This window comes from Temnothorax curvispinosus, unplaced genomic scaffold (genome assembly GCF_003070985.1).
Source record: "Temnothorax curvispinosus isolate PA1 unplaced genomic scaffold, ASM307098v1 QBEX01011703.1, whole genome shotgun sequence".
Taxonomy (NCBI): Eukaryota; Metazoa; Arthropoda; class Insecta; order Hymenoptera; family Formicidae; genus Temnothorax; species Temnothorax curvispinosus.
The window spans coordinates 21,278-43,257 of record NW_020221483.1 but is presented as its reverse complement, the minus strand read 5'-3'; the positions used below and the strand labels follow the sequence as shown (position 1 = coordinate 43,257).

Sequence of the window (21,980 nt, the reverse complement as noted above, 5' to 3'; positions counted from 1 at the left end):
TTTCACGATGTTTCGCAGAATATGTATCGTAAGAGGGCTCTACGACGTCACGGAAGACTAGCATGAGAGATATTTACTTTCATATCGGTCGTGCATTATAAAAGAAAAACTGTTACATGTGCCTTCAATGTTTAAATGTTTTATGACGCTTCAATTTCGCTTATAGCAGTTATTTGGTAAAAATATAATATTATGAACGCAATTTTGATCACTAGCCGTCCTTTTTTGGCCCTCGGCGAAGCACCGTTAAAGATCTCGTGCGATACTGATGGGAGATACATCGTCGACCGTAGAGCGAGAAGTCGAGGGGAATATATATAAAAGTGTGGTCGTAACTTACCTCTAGAGTAATGCTTTGTTGGCATGAGCTGTAACGCGAGAGTAAGCTGCTCGACGTGTTAATCTGTTGTGACTCATCCCAATTAGTAACAAGCCCTATAGAGAAGTCTGTTTCTTATAGTGATGCCTGCGTTAAAGTCTTGAAGTTTTGATTAAGGTGGTGCTTGAGAGAATGAATTTTATTACAAATTATATTAGTTAGTACTTTACTTGTATCGCATAATATATATATTTACATAATATATAATTTTTCATAAACTTATATTGATTATAGCTGATGTTCTGCCGTTATTAGAACTTGTTAGGAAAAAAGCTTTATTATAAATCAGAGTTTTCAAGGGCGTAAATAATTTAACCGTTTGTCTTAACGCATAAATTTAATCACAATTCTCTCGAGTACACCGTGTACTTGTTGAAAGAAAAAGTATGAGAAACTGTAGTTAGAATTGAATTCTATGATACTACATTTATATACAGAACCGCATACACGAAATACTGTGATCGAAGCGATACAAAAGATCGAAAATGGTGGTCATCCAGCGAGAAGGAAAGCAGAGGACATTCCAATTATTTCCGTTCGATATTCCGTTATTACTTAAAGAAAAAAAAAAAGCATATATATTTGGTGACGCAAATTTGTAATGCCGCTCGTGCCTTTTGGCTGCGGCCCTCTTCTTTCTGTGGGTCTCAGGTATTCGGTAACATCGCGCTGGATGCTGATACTTCTATTACCAAGCACAACAATTTCCAAAGCTTCATACAAGGTCTGATGCTGCTTTTTCGGTAAGTAACGCCCCACGCCAGAGGAATCTAGCTAACTGTTTAGCTATTGACCTTGAGCCACGCGATTGTGAGCGCGATTTTGCAAAAATGATCGAATGAGCTTTCACGCTCTGCGGCAAGCTATACCTATCACTTATCATTTTGTCACGATTTGCGAGAGCACGATGCAGAAGACGATCCAAGTTTTTTTCGGATTGTGATGCGAAAGCAGATTGATCTTTGGTGACGTCCACGTAACGAGGATTTAATTAATGAAATTGCTTACATGGCACTAGACATGTATCGCAAGTATTGCAAAAATAGATTGCACCGACTTGTTTTGTTTAAGATGTGGAAAAATTTTCAAGATTTTAATTTCTCTTGCACATTCCCACTACAATATATCTAAGAAGATTATTTAATTGTATATTAAAATTAAAAAAAAAAAACATTCAGACATTTCATTAAAATTTTATTCAAGCCAAAATATAAATACTACCTCCAGTCCAAAAGTAGTCAAGTCGTTTCTCAACTTACGCCATTCTCACGTTGAGCGTCCCAATTATCACGAGTATCGCGGAGTCTTCTAATCGTTTAATTCGTATTATTTCCGGATGTATGTTCACAGCAGGCCTTTTCGCTTCGATCCAACCACGTACTGTAAAGTTCCCAGCACTTAAGTCGAGCACAAAAGCAGAATCAGACTAAATGACACGGCATATTCAGAGCAAACAGAATAATACACAGCAGCCTCGTGTAGAATTGAGTTCGCCGTATTAAGTTTGCAGTATATCTAGTATCGCCTTTGATGTTGCGTAAACTGTCAGGGCCTTATGCATGACGCGCTTGCAAGAGGACTGGGCCCAATTGTTCGTTTCTCCTCAGTCTCGAAACAGAATATATGAAAGTACTGCTCGTTAAAAAATTATTAATAATAACCTTGAATCAAATTTAACATGGAAAAATAGTTAATAATCGATTTTTATTTTATGTAATTAATTAATTTATTTATTTTTATATAATTCTTATGTACAAGTAGGATGCATATAGCAATTTATTAAATTTAGGATTTTATTAAAGGACTGAGGAGATTATAGAAATTAAATTTAACGTGTGCTGCAAAAGAGGCAATGTCTTAGTTCGCCAGAATATCGCATGAAATTTTGCAACTATTTTAGTTTAACTTTTTTTTTGCAATTGCAATAAGGTGCTGCTTAAAAATATTAACTTGGGGTTGTTTGTAGTACAGAAGAATTTATACTTGAGAATAAATATTCACAACACAAATTCACTCACGATGAAATTGATTTATTTTCTAACTTTCTAACGAGACAAAATGAAATAAGTGTTTCTCATTATCAGTAATAATAACTTTTATCTTAAATTTCGAAATCTTGAAACATTTCGGTAAACTTGTTTTTACGAAATTATTATTGAGTCCCTAATGGACTGATGTATTGAATTAATTAAATCAAAATTTCAATTAAATAATTATCAAATATGGATTTGTGTACATAGCCGTATCTATTCTCAGGTACAAGTCGCCAATTTTTTGCAATAACCTTGGCGACTTCGTTGGGTATTTAACATCGGTTAAGTTAGAATTGGAAGGTCTGCATGCGGTTGAGAATATTAGCGTAATAATCGCGGCACATATGTGATGCGCTAGGTCGCTAAAGTAATCACAATTCTTGTTACGAACACCGTGACACGAAAAGCGTAAAAGAAACGCTCAAGATATGATTTTCTCAGGTGTGCGACGGGGGAGGCCTGGCCGAGCATCATGCTGGACTGCGTAAAGGGCCGTACCTGCGACGCGAAGGCCGAGAAGGGGCCGGAAGGTTGCGGCTCCAACATCGCCTACGCCTACTTCGTGTCGTTCATCTTCTTCTGCTCGTTTCTCATGCTGAATCTCTTCGTCGCCGTCATCATGGACAACTTCGATTATCTCACACGGGACTCGTCGATCCTGGGCGCCCACCATCTCGACGAGTTCGTGCGGATCTGGGCCGAGTATGATCCGAATGCCACCGGCAAGATTCATTACACGGAGATGTACGACATGCTGAAGAATATGGACCCGCCGTTGGGGTTTGGCAACAAGTGCCCGAATCGGCTCGCGTACAAGAAGCTCATCAGGATGAATATGCCGATGGACGGTGACGGCAAGGTGAACTTCACTACAACGCTGTTCGCCCTCATTCGCGAGAATCTCAGCATAAAAATGCGATGCGGTAAGTTCATCGAAAAAGAAAGTGGCTATTGTCGTTTTGCAATAAACAGTTGTCGATAAAATAAATGCGATTTTTCTCAATTTTTGTGTCTTTTGTGAATCAGAATCAACGATATTTTAATCTTTTATTCTTAGAAAAATGTATTTGTTAAGAATTACATCATAATATAAACGTTATAAGATAATATGTTATCAAATGTCTTATTATGCATTTATTTCTTTTTTATTTACCCTGCTATTGCAATAATTATTCATACGATATGTGAATAATTCCAACTCTTTATTTCAGCCGACGAAATGAATCAAGCCAATGAAGAACTGCGGGACACGATCAGGAGTATCTGGCCTTTACAAGCGAAAAAGATGTTAGATCTTTTGATACCTAGGAACGAAGGTAAAGTTCATTCTTCACCACCCAACGATATGCATTTTGCAACATTGATGATCGCGCGATGATTTTCTATTTTCAGAGTTGGGCAGAGACAAGGTCACCGTGGGTAAGATATACGTCTGCCTTCTGATACTCGAAAGTTGGAGGTCGACGAAGTTTGGTCAGCTAAAGTCTACCGAACAGGTGAGTCTCTCTCTTTTTCTTTGTCTTCTGTCGAACTAAATCTATATATTTTTCATAAGAACGACGGCAGATTTTAAAGATACGTTCCTAGTGTTAAGTTTCTCTCGTGTTTCTTCAATTACGATTTTCTTGTTTGACTTTCCTGTTTCCAGTAAGCAATTAAATGTAAGAGCAATATACGTAAATCAATACGTACATAAATATGTATTAAATAAATGATTCTATCGTGTGTGCCTTCTAAACTTTTGCTGCGGGAAAATCGAAACGGAAAATCGAAATCGAGGATCTCGATTGAGAATGGAGTTCGAGCGAATGTTTGTCGTTGACTTCCTCGTGATAGGGCTGCCGTGCGCGAGTGAAACTGCGAATAGAATATTTTCCGAAAATCTCGTATAGTCTAGCTTGGATCACTCGGAGCTTGGATATTGTCACGAAAACTTTTTCGAGTACAAATGGAGATACTTCTAATAAATAAATAGATATACTTGAATTGTAGATTTATTAGAATCTGTACTAAATGTTTAAATTGCAATCTTGATATCTTACATAAAAGTTGATTTCAAATTTACCATGGAAAATAAATTTAACTATACAAAGGGATAAAATAGCAGGAAGAAAATAATACCTTTTTACTTGTAGTCCTATTAAACTTAATGGAACAACAAGAAACAACAAACTATTTAGTCGAATTATTTTCACAATTATTTTATTTTCACAACTGTTCACTTTATTCATAATAGCTAAGTCAATGTTTGTAGAAACAGTTAGATGTGATCTTACTCGAACATTGTATCTCAATGAAATTTGTGCAAGTAATTAATATAGATTATCAGCCTTTGATCTATCGATTGCTATTAATCTATTTTTAAAAAATTTATTAATATCATCCGTTTAAAATCGATGTTGGACTAAAAATTACGTTTATATCCATCGAAAAGTTTCTTTTAATGACAATCGATAGATCGATTGAACGACAATATTTGTACATCATAGATAGCCTGAAAATTTTGAATGGATTTTGATTAGACTTTTAGATAACAGAGAACACGATATTTATTATTTTTTTATTGGAGATCTCTAGAATGAGAAAATAATTACGAATTTTTAAGCAAACGGATTAATGATATCTAGAGTACTTAACAGTGACATTTAATTTACCGATCGAATTATTTTTTTAAAATATACTTGGATCGGAAAGATGTCCACACAAGTTCCAATCATCTCCTTGTGTCTTTTTTCTTTGTTTTCCAGAACGATAACGATCTTATCGATAACGATAATGCTGGGCAAAGTCCTGCAGCCCAGGCGGTAGTACTTACTTTTTCTCTTACTTATTATCTTATCTTAACACTGTTTCGTTTTTCTTTTGGCTGTACGATTTGTGTTCAAATTCTAACCACACTCGTCCGTTTTCCATTAAATACGTACTGCAAAAGTTTCCCCGACCTCTTTATCGATCTTCACTCTAATATTTTCATAAAAATATCTCATTATTATCCAAGAAAAGAAGCGAATCTTTTGCAGCATATAATTCATTTGTTTTTTTGTAAGATAACACTTTTCACAATCCAATTTTTTCTATACTTCACTCTTCACACACATTATCCAGAGCACACACGACGGATGCAGAAGAAATGCATCGCGCATATGCAAAGTGTCTCAGCGTAACGTGATTTACGGAATAACTTTTTTCTTTCTGATTGTGAGACCAATAAATTTTTTAACGCAACATTACTTTTTTTATCTTTTTGATGTGTTTCAAGCAATAAAATATTTACGCGAAACACTTTGTGCGATATAATCTGTAAATTAATTATGTTTATTTTTGATTATATATGGTAAGATTATATACTACTGTGCCTCTGGTACCTACACCTTTTTCTATTTTACACCGCGCACAATCTTTTTTTTTTCACTCGTCATAAGTGTATACGATTACTTTCAATCTGTCTTTCGTTTGTAAAGTAGCCTTTTATTTAACACTAACATAACTACACATACACACACACACTACACAAAAGCGTAGCGAAACAGCTGTTGTTCATCATTATATAATCATATAAAATCATATAAAATTATATAAAATCAACATAATCATATAAAATCATATAAATTTTATTCTTTAATTAATTTCCAATTTCGGAATAAACCACAGTTTCGCAAAATCTCATGTAACATTATGTCATGTTATCATATATTTGAGAAACTTTTTAAGATTAGAGAAAATGAAAAGAGAGATAACAAATGTTTCGGAATTAGGATAAATATAATTTTTTTACATCTTGAATTAATGAAATTTAATCATAAAAGGCGCAAAGTATCCATAGATGATGATAGAAAATTTAATCAACGATGAAGAAAGTAGCAAAAAATAATAAATGGCTGTTTTGCGTACGATAAATTAACACGGCAATACATTTTAGTTTAGGCACTTATCATGTTAGACACGTAATACCTAAATAGATCTTTAATCAGGCTCGTACACGAGCTAGTCTTAGATACTTAGCCTTTCTGCAGAGAGTATCTTTTCTTTTTCTAATCGCACGTTTTCTTTTATCAAGCTAGTTTAGGATAACGTCGAAGAATAGCTCTCACTTCGATCTATATATCACGAAGGGAAGACGATCTCTTCCCCCCCGTCTAACTTTCGGCGAGGTTCCGCACGTGCGAGAGGCTCCCGCAGTGATATATACGATTATGACACGTTGTCAGAGTTGTTTTAGTCGTTGTGTTGTTGCCAGACACGTGGGTGTGACACGTGGCTACATACGCACGTGTACGCGCGTGTAGATATATATCGGCTCTTTGTCGACCGGCAATACCGGTATAGTTATGTGTAAGTAAATCACCTCTTAGAGCTCTATATTTCTCGAGCCTATTTAGAGCGAAAAGTAGCCCGATGAGCCAATCGATTCTCGAACGTATACATATTTATAGCCCGCCTTTTGCCTCAATCTATGACAAACGCCTCTTAGACATGTACACTCTGTTCTTGCCAAGCAAGCCTTTTTTTTTCGATTAATTAAACGTATAGTTGGACGATAGCCGATTCTTTTAGAGCGTGACGTAGAAACTTCCTTTTCATTCTGCCGGACTGTCCGTTTTGCTCACGAGCGTTTGACGAACATCTCTCTCTCTCTTTTTTTTTTTATTTAGTTTGATGCGAACTCTTTGAAGTAGTAGAAGTTGGAGTTACATTGCTCTAAGCGTTTTAACTTCGTGCTCGTCACAAGCTCAAGTAATATATAACATCCTAATAATAAAAAATTGTTAGTTATCGCGAAACTATTGGTGCAACAATGAGTATCTATAATAATTAACAGTCATTAAAAAAATCACCGGAAAGTTATAATCATCTATTTTATTATTAGGAAGTGATTGCGCTGTATTGTTTACACGCGGACATCGATTGCTTCGCTTGATCTCAACAAGAAAACAGATTCGAGGATCATCTAATATCTAAGCAAGTGAACTCACGCGCAGCGAAGAATTGGAAACTTGAAGTTTGTCGTTTTCTCTTTTCTTAGATGCTAGATAATCCCAAACGCATCTTTTTCTTACGGTGCGAAGTTAATGCGGCAGCTGATGATAACGCTCCTGCTAGCTAATGCCGAGAAGATTCTTTTTTTCCTGGTTTCTTACGAGTTTTATACTGCAGTAGTGTAGAGAAGATCAATAGGCACTTTATACATATTTGACCAGTGATATTTCAACAGTAGACTCGTAGTCTTGCCCAACTTATCCGATCACTTTCTACTAGAACAGTTTTCTGCTTTCTACTAGAGCAATTTTTCGCTCCTTCAGTTACACGTCACACGTCATTCGACACACTCTCTCTATATTATATACACACACACACGCACGCGTATTAACGCGCACTGACACAAAATAAATCACCTTAACACACAATCTGTGATACATAGTAAACCAAATATCTTTCACATAATAACAATTTATTCAAGTTTTTGACGAATGAGCTGTTCCGCGAGAATCTCGATAAATTGCTCCTGTAAATCGCGACTAACGGCGAGCAACCCGAGCGTGTTCGACGATGCTTACGAAAAGATATGTACCGTAAATGTTGATAAATATTTCGTAAACATTGATAATCACTTGCTCTCGTGGCAAGCAATAATTTGTAGCTCGATAGATGAAAAAAAAAAAAACGATTTATCCGCATCTCATTTATTTGCATTTTAAGTGTCTTTCGATAGATACAGCTCCTGTTTTTTATACGGATTCAGCAAGCACTTGACAAATCACCGATATATGAAGGATGTTCCAAAAATGACGATATTGCTAAAGCAACAATAAAAATATTCCAATAAAATATTTCTCGTTTTCACGAGAATTGAAGGCGGAAATAATCATAATTGAAATGTGTAATATTTTGGGACATCCCATATAGCGGCATGTTCTAGATTCCTCAAACCTTGGAATATACTTCTATCTCAGACCCGTTTTTTGCATACCAAGCAGCAGAATTTCAATTTTGTCCACGATTATTTGGCATATCTGTATAATCTTTGCGGCGTGAACTATCCGATGTTCTACCATCACGCAAACACAAGTCGTCCGTAGTTGCTCGCGGCGTTTATGATGTTTACGATTATCGCAATGTTTAAAATAAATGATACCGCTCACGAGTGTGGTAGAACATCGGGACTTCGCCCGTTTCGTGCATGCTTACTAACAATTGCATTCTTGCAGTACTATTACGTCTCTCAAAAAAAGATTAACCGCGTTTCCTTACTAACGCATTTTGTGTCCACTTGTGTAACACTTTCGTATACGAGGGAGAAATGGGGGAAAACAAACATTTCTCATTCTTTTTCTTTTTTTTGATATACGTAACATAGTCTCGATCAACATATACAGGCTTTGCGACGCTAATACAAAATTTGTAATCCCGCTGCAATACCATTTATACGCTACTGTTTCGCAATTATTCTTGCATTTACACACGTTCTCTCGAGCGTATATATACAGTAGTTCGAGATGTGGAAGAGTCCGCCGTAAGATATCGACACAAGTAAACGCACCATCACGGCATGCCTTTTCTCTAGCATGGCCGCCTTCTTTACTCTGAGAATTCTTTCTCACCGTTTTTTACACTGTACTTTGACTCTTGACTTTGAATGCTTCCGATCTTTATAAGCGTTTTACATTCTACCACGATTTTTCGAGAGACCCACCGACGAGAGGTAACGCTAAGAAAAAAGCCTGTATGTGCCTGTGTACATATCTATATATATATATATAGTTTTTATTATATATATATGCGGAGGAAACTAAAAAAAAATGGAGAAATAAAAGCGCAAAAAAAAGAAAAGAAAGAAATTGTTGATCGAAAAATGAGATCCCAGTCGATCAGCTCTGATAGCCCGGTGTGCTTTCGCACGTTTCGCAATTTAGCCATCGGCCTTCTACAACTGCCTGCTGGACATGGCGGCGGTAAATCACACCGGAAATAATCACGGAGCCGGAAGTAGGGCGAACAGTCTGGAACCGGTGATGCGACCGGCCATGGACGTGAAGCAGGAACGACTCAAAGAGCACATCAGGGATGAGGAGGAAGGGGCCCTAGGCGTCCTCGCAGCCGCCGAGCACAGACGTCAGCGTAGCATCAGGTATGCAATTTCTTATTTGTTAAAAGTGAAATGCGTTAAAATGCGAGATGGACGAGATAAAAGAGGTTTTCAATTATATTCTTAGAGAAACTTTTTAATAGCCCGGTTCTTTAAGAGGCAAAGTAATTTAGATATATAAATCAGAACTTATATAATTTACGGTTATTTGAACGATAACTTAATTAACGGACGCCTCGCAAATTACGAAAAAATGTTAACAATTTTATATTGTGTGATGCATATAGTCTATTTTTTTGTCAGCATATATTTTTTTGTCGAGAATACACCGGAGGGTGGCGGTCGCTCTGATTTCAGAAACAAAAAGGTGAACTGGAAGATGTCTCGCCAGTACGATATACTAGGCAGCAGCGGAGAGAGTAGCCAGGGAGGGGGTGGGTCTGGGGTTGTACTCGTAGTTAATGGCGAGGATCGCGCCCCCGAGCTAGAGCCATTGCTGGCCGAGGTGTCCTCCCAGCGGGATGATCAAAACAACTACTACCACGACCATCACCATCACGACCAATACTACTACGATACCGACAATGATCAATACTATGACCATCACCAATACTACCACCACCACCATCACCATCATCATGACCACCGACCACCCTCGTACTACCAACACCAGAACACCTACGCACCTCGCTCCTCGATCCGTTACCAGAAGGTGTCGGCTCGGTCCAAGCTCAAACAAAAAAAATTTTCCTCGATTTTTCGAGATTGTCCTTCTCTCCCCCCCCTTTGACCCTACCGGAAGTAGATCGCGATAGAAAAAAAAAGCCGGAAAAGACCCTGCCCGTTGTCTCGCTCAAAATGTCAGTCATAATAAGAATCGCGACCGTGTGTACGATGCGTTTAAGATGTGTTAGTTCTGTAGCAACTGCAAGATGTTTCTGAACCGGAATGCTCTCGGAACTATTTTCCTTGAAACTTTTGTCTTTTTTTCTGGAATTAATCTTATTTAAAGAATTAAAAGACACATTATAGTATTTTGACTGTAAAACTGATAGATTTTGAATAATAATGCGTCAATTTTTATTCAAATAAATTAAGTTGAATCTATTCAATATAACAAGCCAAGTTTTTACATTAGAGATGTTTATTTAATTATTTTTGTCTCTTTTAATGGTATAAAATATTTTTATGTACACATTAAAGCATTTATTGTTAAAATAGATAAAACATTTCTCGATATTGATATTTATTCTTTTATCGCGAATGTTAACAATTTAATGATAAAAATTTATTGAGATACAGAAACATCCTGTAATCAAATATAGATCATGTAGACCGTTCTATTTTATCTGAAAATAATTCTAGATTAGGATCGTCTCTTATCGCGAATTTGCTCTGCTCCATTGATCTAAACTAGGATGCTCGCACTTAGTATTGTAATTAATTGTGTCACCTAAAGTATATTTTTAGAAAATGTGACCTCCTCCCAAAAAAAATTCTTGTATAAATAACATCTAGATAAACGAAGAACGCCCTTAGATAAAAAGTCCTGTTAGTATAAAATTAGATTTCAGAAAAAACAGTTAAACTCCCGCTAGACGAATTGGAACACACCTGTGTTAAAATTAGATTAGGACGAACCGTTTTGATAAGCCAATCGATGTTCTCTATCAATCCGAATCTCAATGTTTCCGATCCTTAAAGATTAATTATTCAAGAAACATCGCGCGGATCGAGAGGTATTGCCCGTGATGTCGTGATCCTGAACGCTCAAGACCGATTCGGAAGTGCAATCGGAAGAAATTGTAGTTTGACGTCGGACGAATCGCGTGCTTTTACCACTTGCCGCGCATCGCGCGAGATTTCTTTCACTGCTCGCTGAAAGAATCGATCTTGATCTTGAGTGTGTTTTAGAGCCTCCTGTAAATAATAAATGACACCTAGAAACACACGCTCTAGCGCGAACACCACATAGAGAAATAGTCACGTCTATCACCCGGAACGTTCTTAGCGAACTCTTCTCGTGTCGATGCATAGAACAGCTCCCACCCCCTTGTCCCTTGCTGCTTTCGGCCTTAGGATTATATCGCCGGAGCAACGAAGCAGTCAACACGATCGCGCGACTGCCTCGTTCTCCTCTCGTCTGTCACATTTTGCCTTGATTCTTTATGTCCACGTCCCGGTAAGTAAGTAAGAGAGCACAACTCTTGCGAGGGATACTCCCCGTCACGAAGGAAGACACCTCCCTTTTTCTTCCAATCAAGCGATCGGAATTTTACTGACGAGTGCATGTGCATGAGCGAGACTTTTCTAACTTGCATGCCATTTAACACACACATATATATGTATCTCTGTGTGTGAATTACTCTTACGCCGCCTTATCTCTTAATTTCTTCTGATTTTTTCTTTTTGCGAAGCTACATTTAACTTTGTTAGTGACAAAAGTGTAGGCTGAAAATTATAAAGAGAAGCAGATCGCACGTGTCAAATAAAAAAAATATTATCCCGCGTTTTCTTCGTGTAACATTGATCGATATGATTGTCACTGCGACATTGCGCAATAATAAAATTGACAGTTGGTAAAATTTTACCAATGTCATTAATTTTATTAGCGGAAAATATATTTATTCAATTCTTACTTTGATTGATCTAAAATCTAAACTGCTCGTATTCTTTACAATATATAGATACACTATGTATGTGAATAATATTTAATTAATTATAGGTTTCTAATACGAATGAGCCGAATGACGAGTCAAACGTGCGTCTGCTTTTGAATTCCGGAGACAAAAGGCGTCTCGATAGTCGTGTTACGATATAGCTTCTTGTTCGGAACGCGCGCGAACCGAACAGCGCGATATTGCTAAAGACAAAGAACCGGCAACACCCCGACTCCCCCTTCGATTCCCGATCCGATTCTGAATTACGCAGACAAACTACTAAGTCGCAAGTCTGTTCTCGTTTAGGAGCTGCAAGACGTCATACCGTCCGACTCGCGTGCCGGTAGCCTCGAGAGTCTCACGCATCCTGGTGACAGAGTCCTTCGTCCGCATCATCCCTCGGGACCTCCTAAACGTTCGCGATCGCCAAGTATAAGGTATTGGGCGTAGTGTGTAAGCAAGAGAGTCTCGAGAAAAGGAAAGAATTAATTCACGCGCACACACGTGCGCATTGTTATTAATTAATTAATTAATATTATTAATTGATACAAAGAATTCTGAGGAAGGGCCATTTGTGGGCGACTAATTGTAATAGTAAATTTGAGAAATGAATGAAACCCGAAAGTCTAATGTAAAAGAAATTAATGAAAGATATATTTCAGTAAAATATACTACATTAAAATCGGGGAAATTAAACTTCGATATATTCCAAATCACTGAATCAAGGATGATGTTCGAAGACACCGATGTCTTCGATTTTCCAGTACTTGATTATAGACATGGCTAACGTATTAGCTGGATTACACGACGCTGCGCGACGCGTTGTGATTTTCTCACTCGTTGTTGTCATAATTTGCAGAAGACACTCGCCAATAATGCCTAGATCGCCATCGCCAAGGCGACACGGCCGGTACGACCATCACGGTCATTATCATGAAGGACCAGGGTTTAGCGACACCGTTAGCAACCTCGTCGAGATACAAAGGCACACACATCATCCCCACTCGTCACAATATAATCATCGGCATAGGATACGAGGTACGACGTACCGGCGATAATTCCGACCAGCGAAAGCCATGACGGTGCAACGATAAGTCTTTTTCACGGAACCACGACAGCGAACTCTATTTCGTGTTGGTCATCCCCAACCGGTTTCTCTATTCTCGTTGTCTTTTATCAGCCTGGATTATACTACGAACACAGCATCCTTGTATTTATTCTATCACCGTAATCACCGATACCTTCATTTTCTTGGTGTTATTTCCATTATATAATTATTATTGATTATTATTGATTATATTATTAATTATTATTGATTCTTATTAATTATGATTAATCTCCAACCGGCTTGGTGATATATTTAAACTTAAACTATTGTTTCAGAAAATCTATCTTCTACGAAGATAACCGCGATAGTGCATACACCGCTCTATTACACTCTTGAAAATTGTCAATCAATATAATTTTGTAGATTGCAATCTGTTTGGCGATCAGTGGAAGCAACGAAAGAGAGTTCGTGGTCACGGTTTTTTTATATATATAAAAAAAAACATGAATGTTGCTATAATGTTGATTTTACTCGAGGCAGAAAAGCTCTGTGTGATACTCGATGTAATACGTTTCTTCATTCTGTTCTGTTATGCGCCTACACAGACTATTACGACCACTGCGACTATTACGACGATGGTAATTTCTTTCACAACTCTCCTCTTCTTCATTCCCTTGTTTCCACGATGCAATTATGATGTTACTACATAATCAATACGATCGTTTGGCTTTCACAATTTTTTCTTCGTACCTGTTTTGCGATGATATACATTTACACGTAAATACACACACACACACACACACACACACACACACACACACACACACACAGAAGACACCACAAACGCAATAGATTTCAAACAATCGATATGTACAACACCAACAGCATTAATGTTTAACACGTTCACATTGAAAGCGTTTCCTTCTTGTTGCTACTCGATGCTTATTTTACATTAGAGACGCTGTTGAGATTATCAAATAGTTTAATCGATCAAAGAAATTGACTAATCGATCGTCTTAGATTATATTGGATCGTTATTGTAATCTGTCGATATGTTTTCATAGTGCGTTCAGTTCTAAAATACAATTCACACAAGTACAATTTTTATTTTATAGATTAATATAGATAATTGACGCGATACTCAATGAGATTTGTTTTGAAAGATGTAAAATGTATGTGCCGATCGTATTTTTACAGCGTATTTAATTAATTTCACATCCTAGTTTTCAAATAATTATATTGTTACGTCCTCGTGTCTCCTATACAATCCGCGATACTCAATCGATATGAGGCAATCGATGTGAAGCAACAAAATCATCTCTAGAATTGATGAACGATCAAATGATAAACTCTCCTAAATCAGTTTTTTTCATTCCCGCGAGTGAATTCGTGAAACGGCGCTCGGGCGTAACGATATGAATTTTAGAATTGTATGCAATTGAGGCATAATTTAGCTTGTCTGCAAGAGAATTAGAGAATTTGAGGATTTTGCACAATAACTGTTGAGATTATCACGATTATTGATGCACCCGTACTTTAATAATTTAGTACCGTAGAATGCGTGCGCATGCGACACGTTAGATGCCTCATAGAATTTAAACACGTTAATATCTAGAGCACCGGCACCGATATGTGTTTGCACTATTGATTGCACATACTTGATTTCACAGCATTACAAACACGAAAACACTACAAGCATGTTGCACTAATCCTCCTTCGGATAATTTCAAGATAACTAGCACATATTTGGTATCTTTTCTCATTACTTTTCAAAAATCGTATTATCGACTCGTAATGATTAATTTCGCAAAATGTAGAAATCAGAAAAATTACATCAATTACTCCATTATTAAATTAAGTTTTCATTATATCACATTTAATAAACATAGTCGACATTCTGTCTTAAAAAAAAAAAATAATAGTTAACCCTACAAAGAGTTAGTCACTATTAATAGAGTTACATATAGTGTTAGAATGATATCATTAATTCGTCAATCCTGAATCCTTTTCGACAAATCGAGCTCTTCGACTTTCGCACAGAGACCGAGTGATTGAATCTAGATTAATTTTGTTCCATTGTAAGCCCTTTAATCAGACAATATCTTTACGAGCGAACAGTAATATCGAAAATTACCATCCGAAAATTGTCCGGCCCCCGTATCAGGTCCCTAAACGGCTTCTCAACAACCACACGCTTATGATTTACTTGTCGAGCAACCCTTGCGCCGTGTGTGAAAAAAGCCCCGCCGTTTAACGATTGTGCCGCGCGTACAGTGCAGACCGGAAGATTTTAACGAGCGTGTTCAATTAGGTCCATGGAGCGCCTCGACAAGTCCGGCCAGGTCGCCGAGTCCGGTTCACAGGATCGAGCGCGGTGGCCATTACGGCACGACGAGTCTGGAGCAGCGTTCGAGGAGTCCCAGCCCGATAGGCGGTCGTCCGCATCATCATCACCATCGCCATCATCCGCATCAACACAGCTATCCGGTGCTGGTCGCGAGGAGAGGCCAGGGTCGCCGGCTGCCGCCGACGCCGAATAAGCCGTCGACCCTACAGCTGAAACCGGCCAACATCAATTTCCCCAAGCTGAACGCCTCGCCTACCCACGGACCACACGTCATGGCGCCGCCGAGCGGACCGGCCCACGTGCCGGTGGGACCCGTGACCGGTCATGTGCTGCAGCATCCGCATCCGCCGTCGCACATGCCGCCCCCCAGCATGCAGCCGAGCCATGACCCGTTGAGCTTCGAGCAGGCTGTCGCGATGGGCCGCGGTGGTCGTGCGCTACCCAGCACGGTGCCCAACGGTTACAAGCCACAGCCCAAGCCGCAGCCCAAGAGAGCGCCTAGAGAGAGGTAAAGGCTTCTTGCCGCCTCTTTATCCCCCCTCCTCATTTTATCTTCTCCATTATTAAAATTAATTATCTTACAATTAGTCTTTGTTTGGCTTTTCTTGAAGTACCTCTTCTAAGTCTCTGAAATTCATTGATTTTATATTAAATTGAGAAATGATTTACAAATTGTCTTAATCTATTTGCTAACACGTTTTCGAAAATATATAATATGTCCATTTTGCTTCAAATTGTAATAACGTCTTGATCGGATGGATAATGTTTTTGAGCAGGTCGAGGCACTCGGACAGTGACGACGACGATTGGTGCTAGCCAAAGTGGGACCCTGGACGGTGGTCCGGTAACGTGGACGCCCCCAGGCGTCTCAGGGTTTGCGCGTGATAGTCGTCCACGTGGGACGCGCGTTGATTTTGATGTGAAGGTGAACGAAAGTGCCGCGGTCGACGAAGCTTCTGGAGGCTTTCCCTCCAGATTTTGACTGGCCAAGGAACCGGTTACACGAAGGAGTTGTTCCGGTCACGGCATTGCGGCGACCGAAAGAGATCTAAGAGAGTTGAAAACGGGAAAACGATTCCAGGCGGACGATGTTCGGAACGATCTCCGATGGCTAAACACGGCGACCGAACAGGGTCAGCAAACACACACCAGAGAAGTCGATTTCTGTGCGAGCGCACGAAAGGGGAAATCGGCGGATGCTATCATTCACATGTCAACGTCGCACGAAATCCGCGAACGAGGAGGAGTGCGACGCGCGCGGTTCTACGAATCGATCGAAGTGCAATCAAACGAGGCCGAGCTCGGCGAATCTCGAAGATCCGATCTCGAAGCCTGGAGCGCGGGTCAGAAGAATCGGGGGAAACAATCGCCTGGCGCGATTGTCCGAAGATCCGAGGGGATTCATCTCAAGATGAATTCCATTCCATCGCTGTCGTCGAAGACGCTCTACATTGACGCGAACGACGCACGGCGAAACGAAAGAGATGGATCTCTCGAGATCGCACGAGCGACGGCTACGTCGAGAGACAAGGTGGTAGGTTGCAGTGAAACTCGTCATGAACGACAGTGATTGAATAATTGAACGGACGTTCCGGGAGAGCTCGAAACCTCCGATATTATTCGCGAGTTAATATTTCAATCTTACCTCGGCTCGATCGAGCGGAGATCGTCTCCGAGGAAGACTTACTTTTTATACGATTTTCCGGAGGAGAGACTCATAGAACGCCCGAATTGCGCTGTGATCACCACGAAACGTTCTCTTACGTACGTGTGTGTTTATGTATGTATGTATGTTCGTATGATTATGATTATGTGCGTGCGTGCGTAAGAAAACCCCCTTCCCCCACGAAATCGTCGGAAATCGCGACTGATGTACCGTATCGTTCCACTTCCACTCGTGAAAGCGCCGATTAAGTGATGTTAATTGTTCAACGACGACGTTAATTGAAGGACAATCGAAGGGAGAGCGAGGGAGTGGGAAGATCTAATAGCAATTGGTTTCAGAGTTCAATAAGGTTCAATAAAGTTCAATAAAGTTTCTTATATCGTCAGTTTCAGTTTTAAAAACTGAAGATTTCGAAATAAACAAAGTAATCCGAAATAATGATGTTTTATTTCGTAATCTGAAAATGTTTCGTGTCTTTTCGCTGTAAGTAATCGTCAGACGATTCGTCGGGAAATTTGGTCGCGCAAACAGAACGGACTGGTAAGCGGGTGTTTACCGACGAATCAAGTGAGAAACCAATGTGGAAAAGGTTAATAGGATTAGAAGTTAGGTCAAAGGTCGAAACGAAAAAGAATTCTAATAATTTTACTGGGATTCTGATTAGCTCCATTTCACCATTAACAAAATCGCGCGAAAGCGATGCCCTAATCAAATGCGAATAATCAGAAACCGCTTCGCCGAGAGAGATAGAAAGAGAGAGATACGCAAGGACCGCCGCTATGAAATATCGATATTGTTCGCAGTCGCGGTTCTTGTCAGATTGAAACGTGAGACGATCGTAGTCATCGCAAAGATAAAATCAAGAAGCAGGAAAGGAGGAGAACGTCGTCGTTAATTCGCGCGGATGTTGCCTCGCGATTCGTGCCAATCAAGAGTGATTAGGAGAAAGTTCAGGAAATGAGGACCACGATCGAGGAACGCGCACTTGAAATACGGGATAAGAAGGGAAGAACAGTTGTCGCGAGATATCTGAGAGGGGGGGGGGGAGACGCGTAAGAGAGAAAGAGAATAGACGCGGAGAGGTAAAAACAGTTCTTACCATACGGTTTTCAAAAGCACTCCTGTAAATTACTGCGTATAATTGAATTACAATATTTATTACTTATCACTGCTAATACCGTTATTAAAATTTAACACCCGCAGAAAGAGACGAGAAACAACTACTTCACTCTACTATTACACTATTAACTACTAACTACCGCTACTACCATTACTACTATATTACGATTTACTACCGCTACTACCACTACTACTACTGTTACCATTACTACTACTATTGCTGCTGCTACTATCACTACTACTATTACTCTATTACTACAACTACTACTATTACTAAACTATTCTACTATCGTCGCTATTAACGCTGTTTACTATCATTACTGTAATACTAAGTGTGCTAATTAACGAAGTGCGCGCGATTCGTGAGAGATAAGTGAGAAACATCACTTTATGTAATTAATTTGTCTTTAAACTCGTGAATTTTCATCATGTCGTCGATCGTGCGTTTATACGACGGGCGACAGAACAAAGGAGAAAACAAAAATAGAGAAAAGTCGAGAGAATTATTCGCAAAACGAAAAGCTTGATAAACGAGCGTACGTATCCGAAACGAGATTTCGTAATAAAGAAAAAAAGAAGAAGAATCATTATATTATACATAAAAACACATTTAACATACTGCCAATCGTACGGGGTGTTTTAAGCGAAAACACACACACGAGAATATGTAGGTGTACATAAACGTACGTTTCTTTTTTTTCCTGCGACACGTATAAATATTATGATATATCTGTACGTAAGTGTACATACCCGGTGAGCGAAAGAGAGGGAGAGAAAGCGAGAAAACGAAGAAACGAGTGAATGGATGTAAGATAATTGAATCGACATATTTGAGAAGCGAGGCAGCTCGGCCGGTATAATAATCAAGTCGCCAGACAATGATAGATCTTTCTTCACAAAGTATTTTGCTTTTGTTTTGCTACTTTGATTTTTATTTATTTTTGTTTAATCATCAAAGATAGCTACGTTTTTAAGGAAAGCTTTGGAAGAAACAGGGCCGATTTACTTCGTTTCTGAAATGATTCGATTGATTTCCGACGCGCTGCTCTGTGCTTGTTTGCGTAATTTTCGTGTATCGGCTAAGTCAAAATAAACGATAATATTGCCACTACGTAACGACATTAATTAATGTAAGTAGTTAAATCGAAAAAAATGTGTGCATGCAATGGGGAAATTCAAGTGGGGAGAAAGAATGGGAGTGAAAAAAAAGAAAAAAAGAGTGACTGATTTTCCAGCGTGATCGGCATATAAAGATCCTTGGTGAATGAACGGACGTTAATCATCGAACTTGTTTGTATTATTCAGCGATTAAAAATTCAACAATATATAATAAGATCAATTTTTCCAAAGAGAAGACTACAGACTTATCCAATCGCTTTAATATATTGTCTGATATATATATATACATATATATAGTAATGTAAAATAATAAAAATTAATAATAAAAAGATAATTCAAGAGAGTTGGGATAATTGATATCTTCAATGACATTAATTATATTTCCAGGTCCAGAAAAATCATATTTGAATCAGAATCAAATGCTCTTTCTTCTATAATATAAAGACGTTACTTTGGAGACGAGAGAGATAGATACAGAAAGAAAGGAAGAAGAAAAGAAAGGATCACCGAGGATCTCGTGAGCTCATTTTTAGTGACGTATAATCAGAGTCGTGTATTTTCTTCCCTTAAGTGCTTTAAAAACTTGATTGTATATCGTATCGTGTATAAACGTCGCTAATCGCTATGAAGGTCTATAATTAGAATCAATAGGAATGAATGCGATATAGAAAGGAATACTATCAGTCAATTCGCTAATATTGGTCCATAGGATTGTCTTCTTTAAATTATTTTTATGCTTTTCTTTTTACAAACAGAATAAGAAATAAAATCAGATTTACTTGCTTTTAATATTCGAAAAAGTTAAAAGATTATTGAGGAGTATAAAGTTTACAATTTGTCTAAGAAATTTTTAGTGTAGCTGGTATTAGCGAATGTCTCAAGATAAACTGAGATTGACAATGATTCATAAAGATCCGCAACATTGTGACAAAATTGAACGATTACAATGCGCGCGCGTGTGTGCGTGTATGTACGCGCGAATAAGATTAAATATTCATAAAAATGTTTTTCTGTGATAAATATATTTCGAAAAAAAACATAGCCGGTCCGACGATACGCTCGATAAGCCATTTTGCGGATCCAAAAGTACATGTTGACGCAAGAAGTGGAGAGAAAGAAAAAGAGCCGCATTTAACGCAAAAATATCGTCGAAGTTTCTTCTTTTTTTTTTAATTCTGAATATTGTGTTTGTGTTCAGCGTGAAATAAAAAATAATTATATTCAATAACAATTTAATAATTTAATTCTAATATTTGTATTCGTGCGAAAATTGAGATTAATATAAATGTGGAATCAAATTAGACATGTTTGTGTGTGTGAGATGCAAATCGTCGAACTTTTAATTTTATTATGAATGAATAGGTAAATTTAATATTAAACATGAAGTGTAAATGCGGCTCAAAGAAAATACATGGATGAATCGATAGATATATGATTTTTAAAAGGCAGAGGGCGAAAGATAAAGAGAAAGTGTGAGAGAGAGAGAGAGAGAGAGAGAGAGAGAGAGAGAGAGAGAAAGGAACGAAAAAGAAAAAGAAGAGAATGCAGAATGTGCACGTATAATGTATGCCATTTAATGTACACGTATACATATACAGAACGTATATATGCGTGAAAGAAATTCTTTTAATCTTCACAGACTTTTTAATGTCGTAAAAGGATGATGACCAAACTCGTAAACGAGGAATTAATCAACCGTACGTGTAATCTGATATAAATATTAACATAATTACTGTTTTTAAAAGTGCTAATTTAAAGATAAACGTGAGAATTTCAAGACGAAACCGTGATTAAATTATAATTAAATAATATAACAATAATGTAATTAATGTTAATAATGAGATACCGATTATAGTCCTAAAAGTATAACTGTAATAATAATAATGATAGTAATAATACTACGATAAGGGTAACAATAAGGATAACAATAACGACTACTCTGCGACCCGTCTAACAGCATCCAATGGCAGGCGATAACAAAAGACTCTTCTTAAATACGTACGTGGCAAGATATATGTATAATCCCGCGCGAGAGATTATTATCAAATGTCGAATATGAAAAGTGTGCGTGATTAGGGCGAAAAGTTAAGAGTTTAACAGAATTAAAAAAAAATATTAAAATAATAGAGTACCTATAGTATCCAAATTCGTCTCGACGCGACTCGACGATCTTCGAAGGTATCACGTGATCGATGAAAAAAATAAATAGATATTTATTTGATACAATAAAAGCGTTTATATAAATAATGCAAAACTAATTTGACGTTTTTGATAATTATATTAATTATGTGCTACATGTTGCATTACTAATTTTCATATGTTGAAATTGTATTTTAGTGGATGTTTCATAGGTTTTATATAAAAAATTAATTAATTAATTATTATGGTAAAATAATTGATTAAATCCGTTAATCGTTTATTACTATCGATGAACGAAGAAGAAAACTATATAAATAAATGGGATAGTGAACAAAATTAATTGGCATTACTAAATAATTAACAAAATAAATCCGGATTATTTCTTC

At 37.8% G+C, this 21,980-nt stretch overlaps 1 protein-coding gene across 22 annotated transcripts in view; it reads left to right on the top strand.

Annotated features, from left to right (window-relative positions):
* Positions 1-18,515, top strand: part of LOC112461730 (voltage-dependent calcium channel type A subunit alpha-1) — a 106,883-nt gene extending 88,368 nt beyond the window's left edge. For 10 of the 22 annotated variants that reach the window (XM_025027077.1, XM_025027076.1, XM_025027082.1 and 7 more), the window contains 12 exons: positions 1,031-1,122; positions 2,854-3,335; positions 3,624-3,728; positions 3,805-3,908; positions 5,160-5,216; positions 9,324-9,538; positions 9,854-10,208; positions 12,463-12,593; positions 13,016-13,194; positions 13,810-13,842; positions 15,516-16,059; positions 16,328-18,515. In XM_025027077.1, the coding sequence (XP_024882845.1) occupies positions 1,031-1,122; positions 2,854-3,335; positions 3,624-3,728; positions 3,805-3,908; positions 5,160-5,216; positions 9,324-9,538; positions 9,854-10,208; positions 12,463-12,593; positions 13,016-13,194; positions 13,810-13,842; positions 15,516-16,059; positions 16,328-16,367 (2,337 nt within the window). In that variant the 3' untranslated portion in view covers positions 16,368-18,515. Of the gene's footprint in view, positions 1-1,030; positions 1,123-2,853; positions 3,336-3,623; positions 3,729-3,804; positions 3,909-5,159; positions 5,217-9,323; positions 9,539-9,853; positions 10,209-12,462; positions 12,594-13,015; positions 13,239-13,809; positions 13,843-15,515; positions 16,060-16,327 lie in introns of those variants that run through there. The other 12 variants (XM_025027096.1, XM_025027079.1, XM_025027086.1 and 9 more) reach the window with 11 other exon arrangements.
* Positions 18,516-21,980: the final 3,465 nt, after the last annotated feature.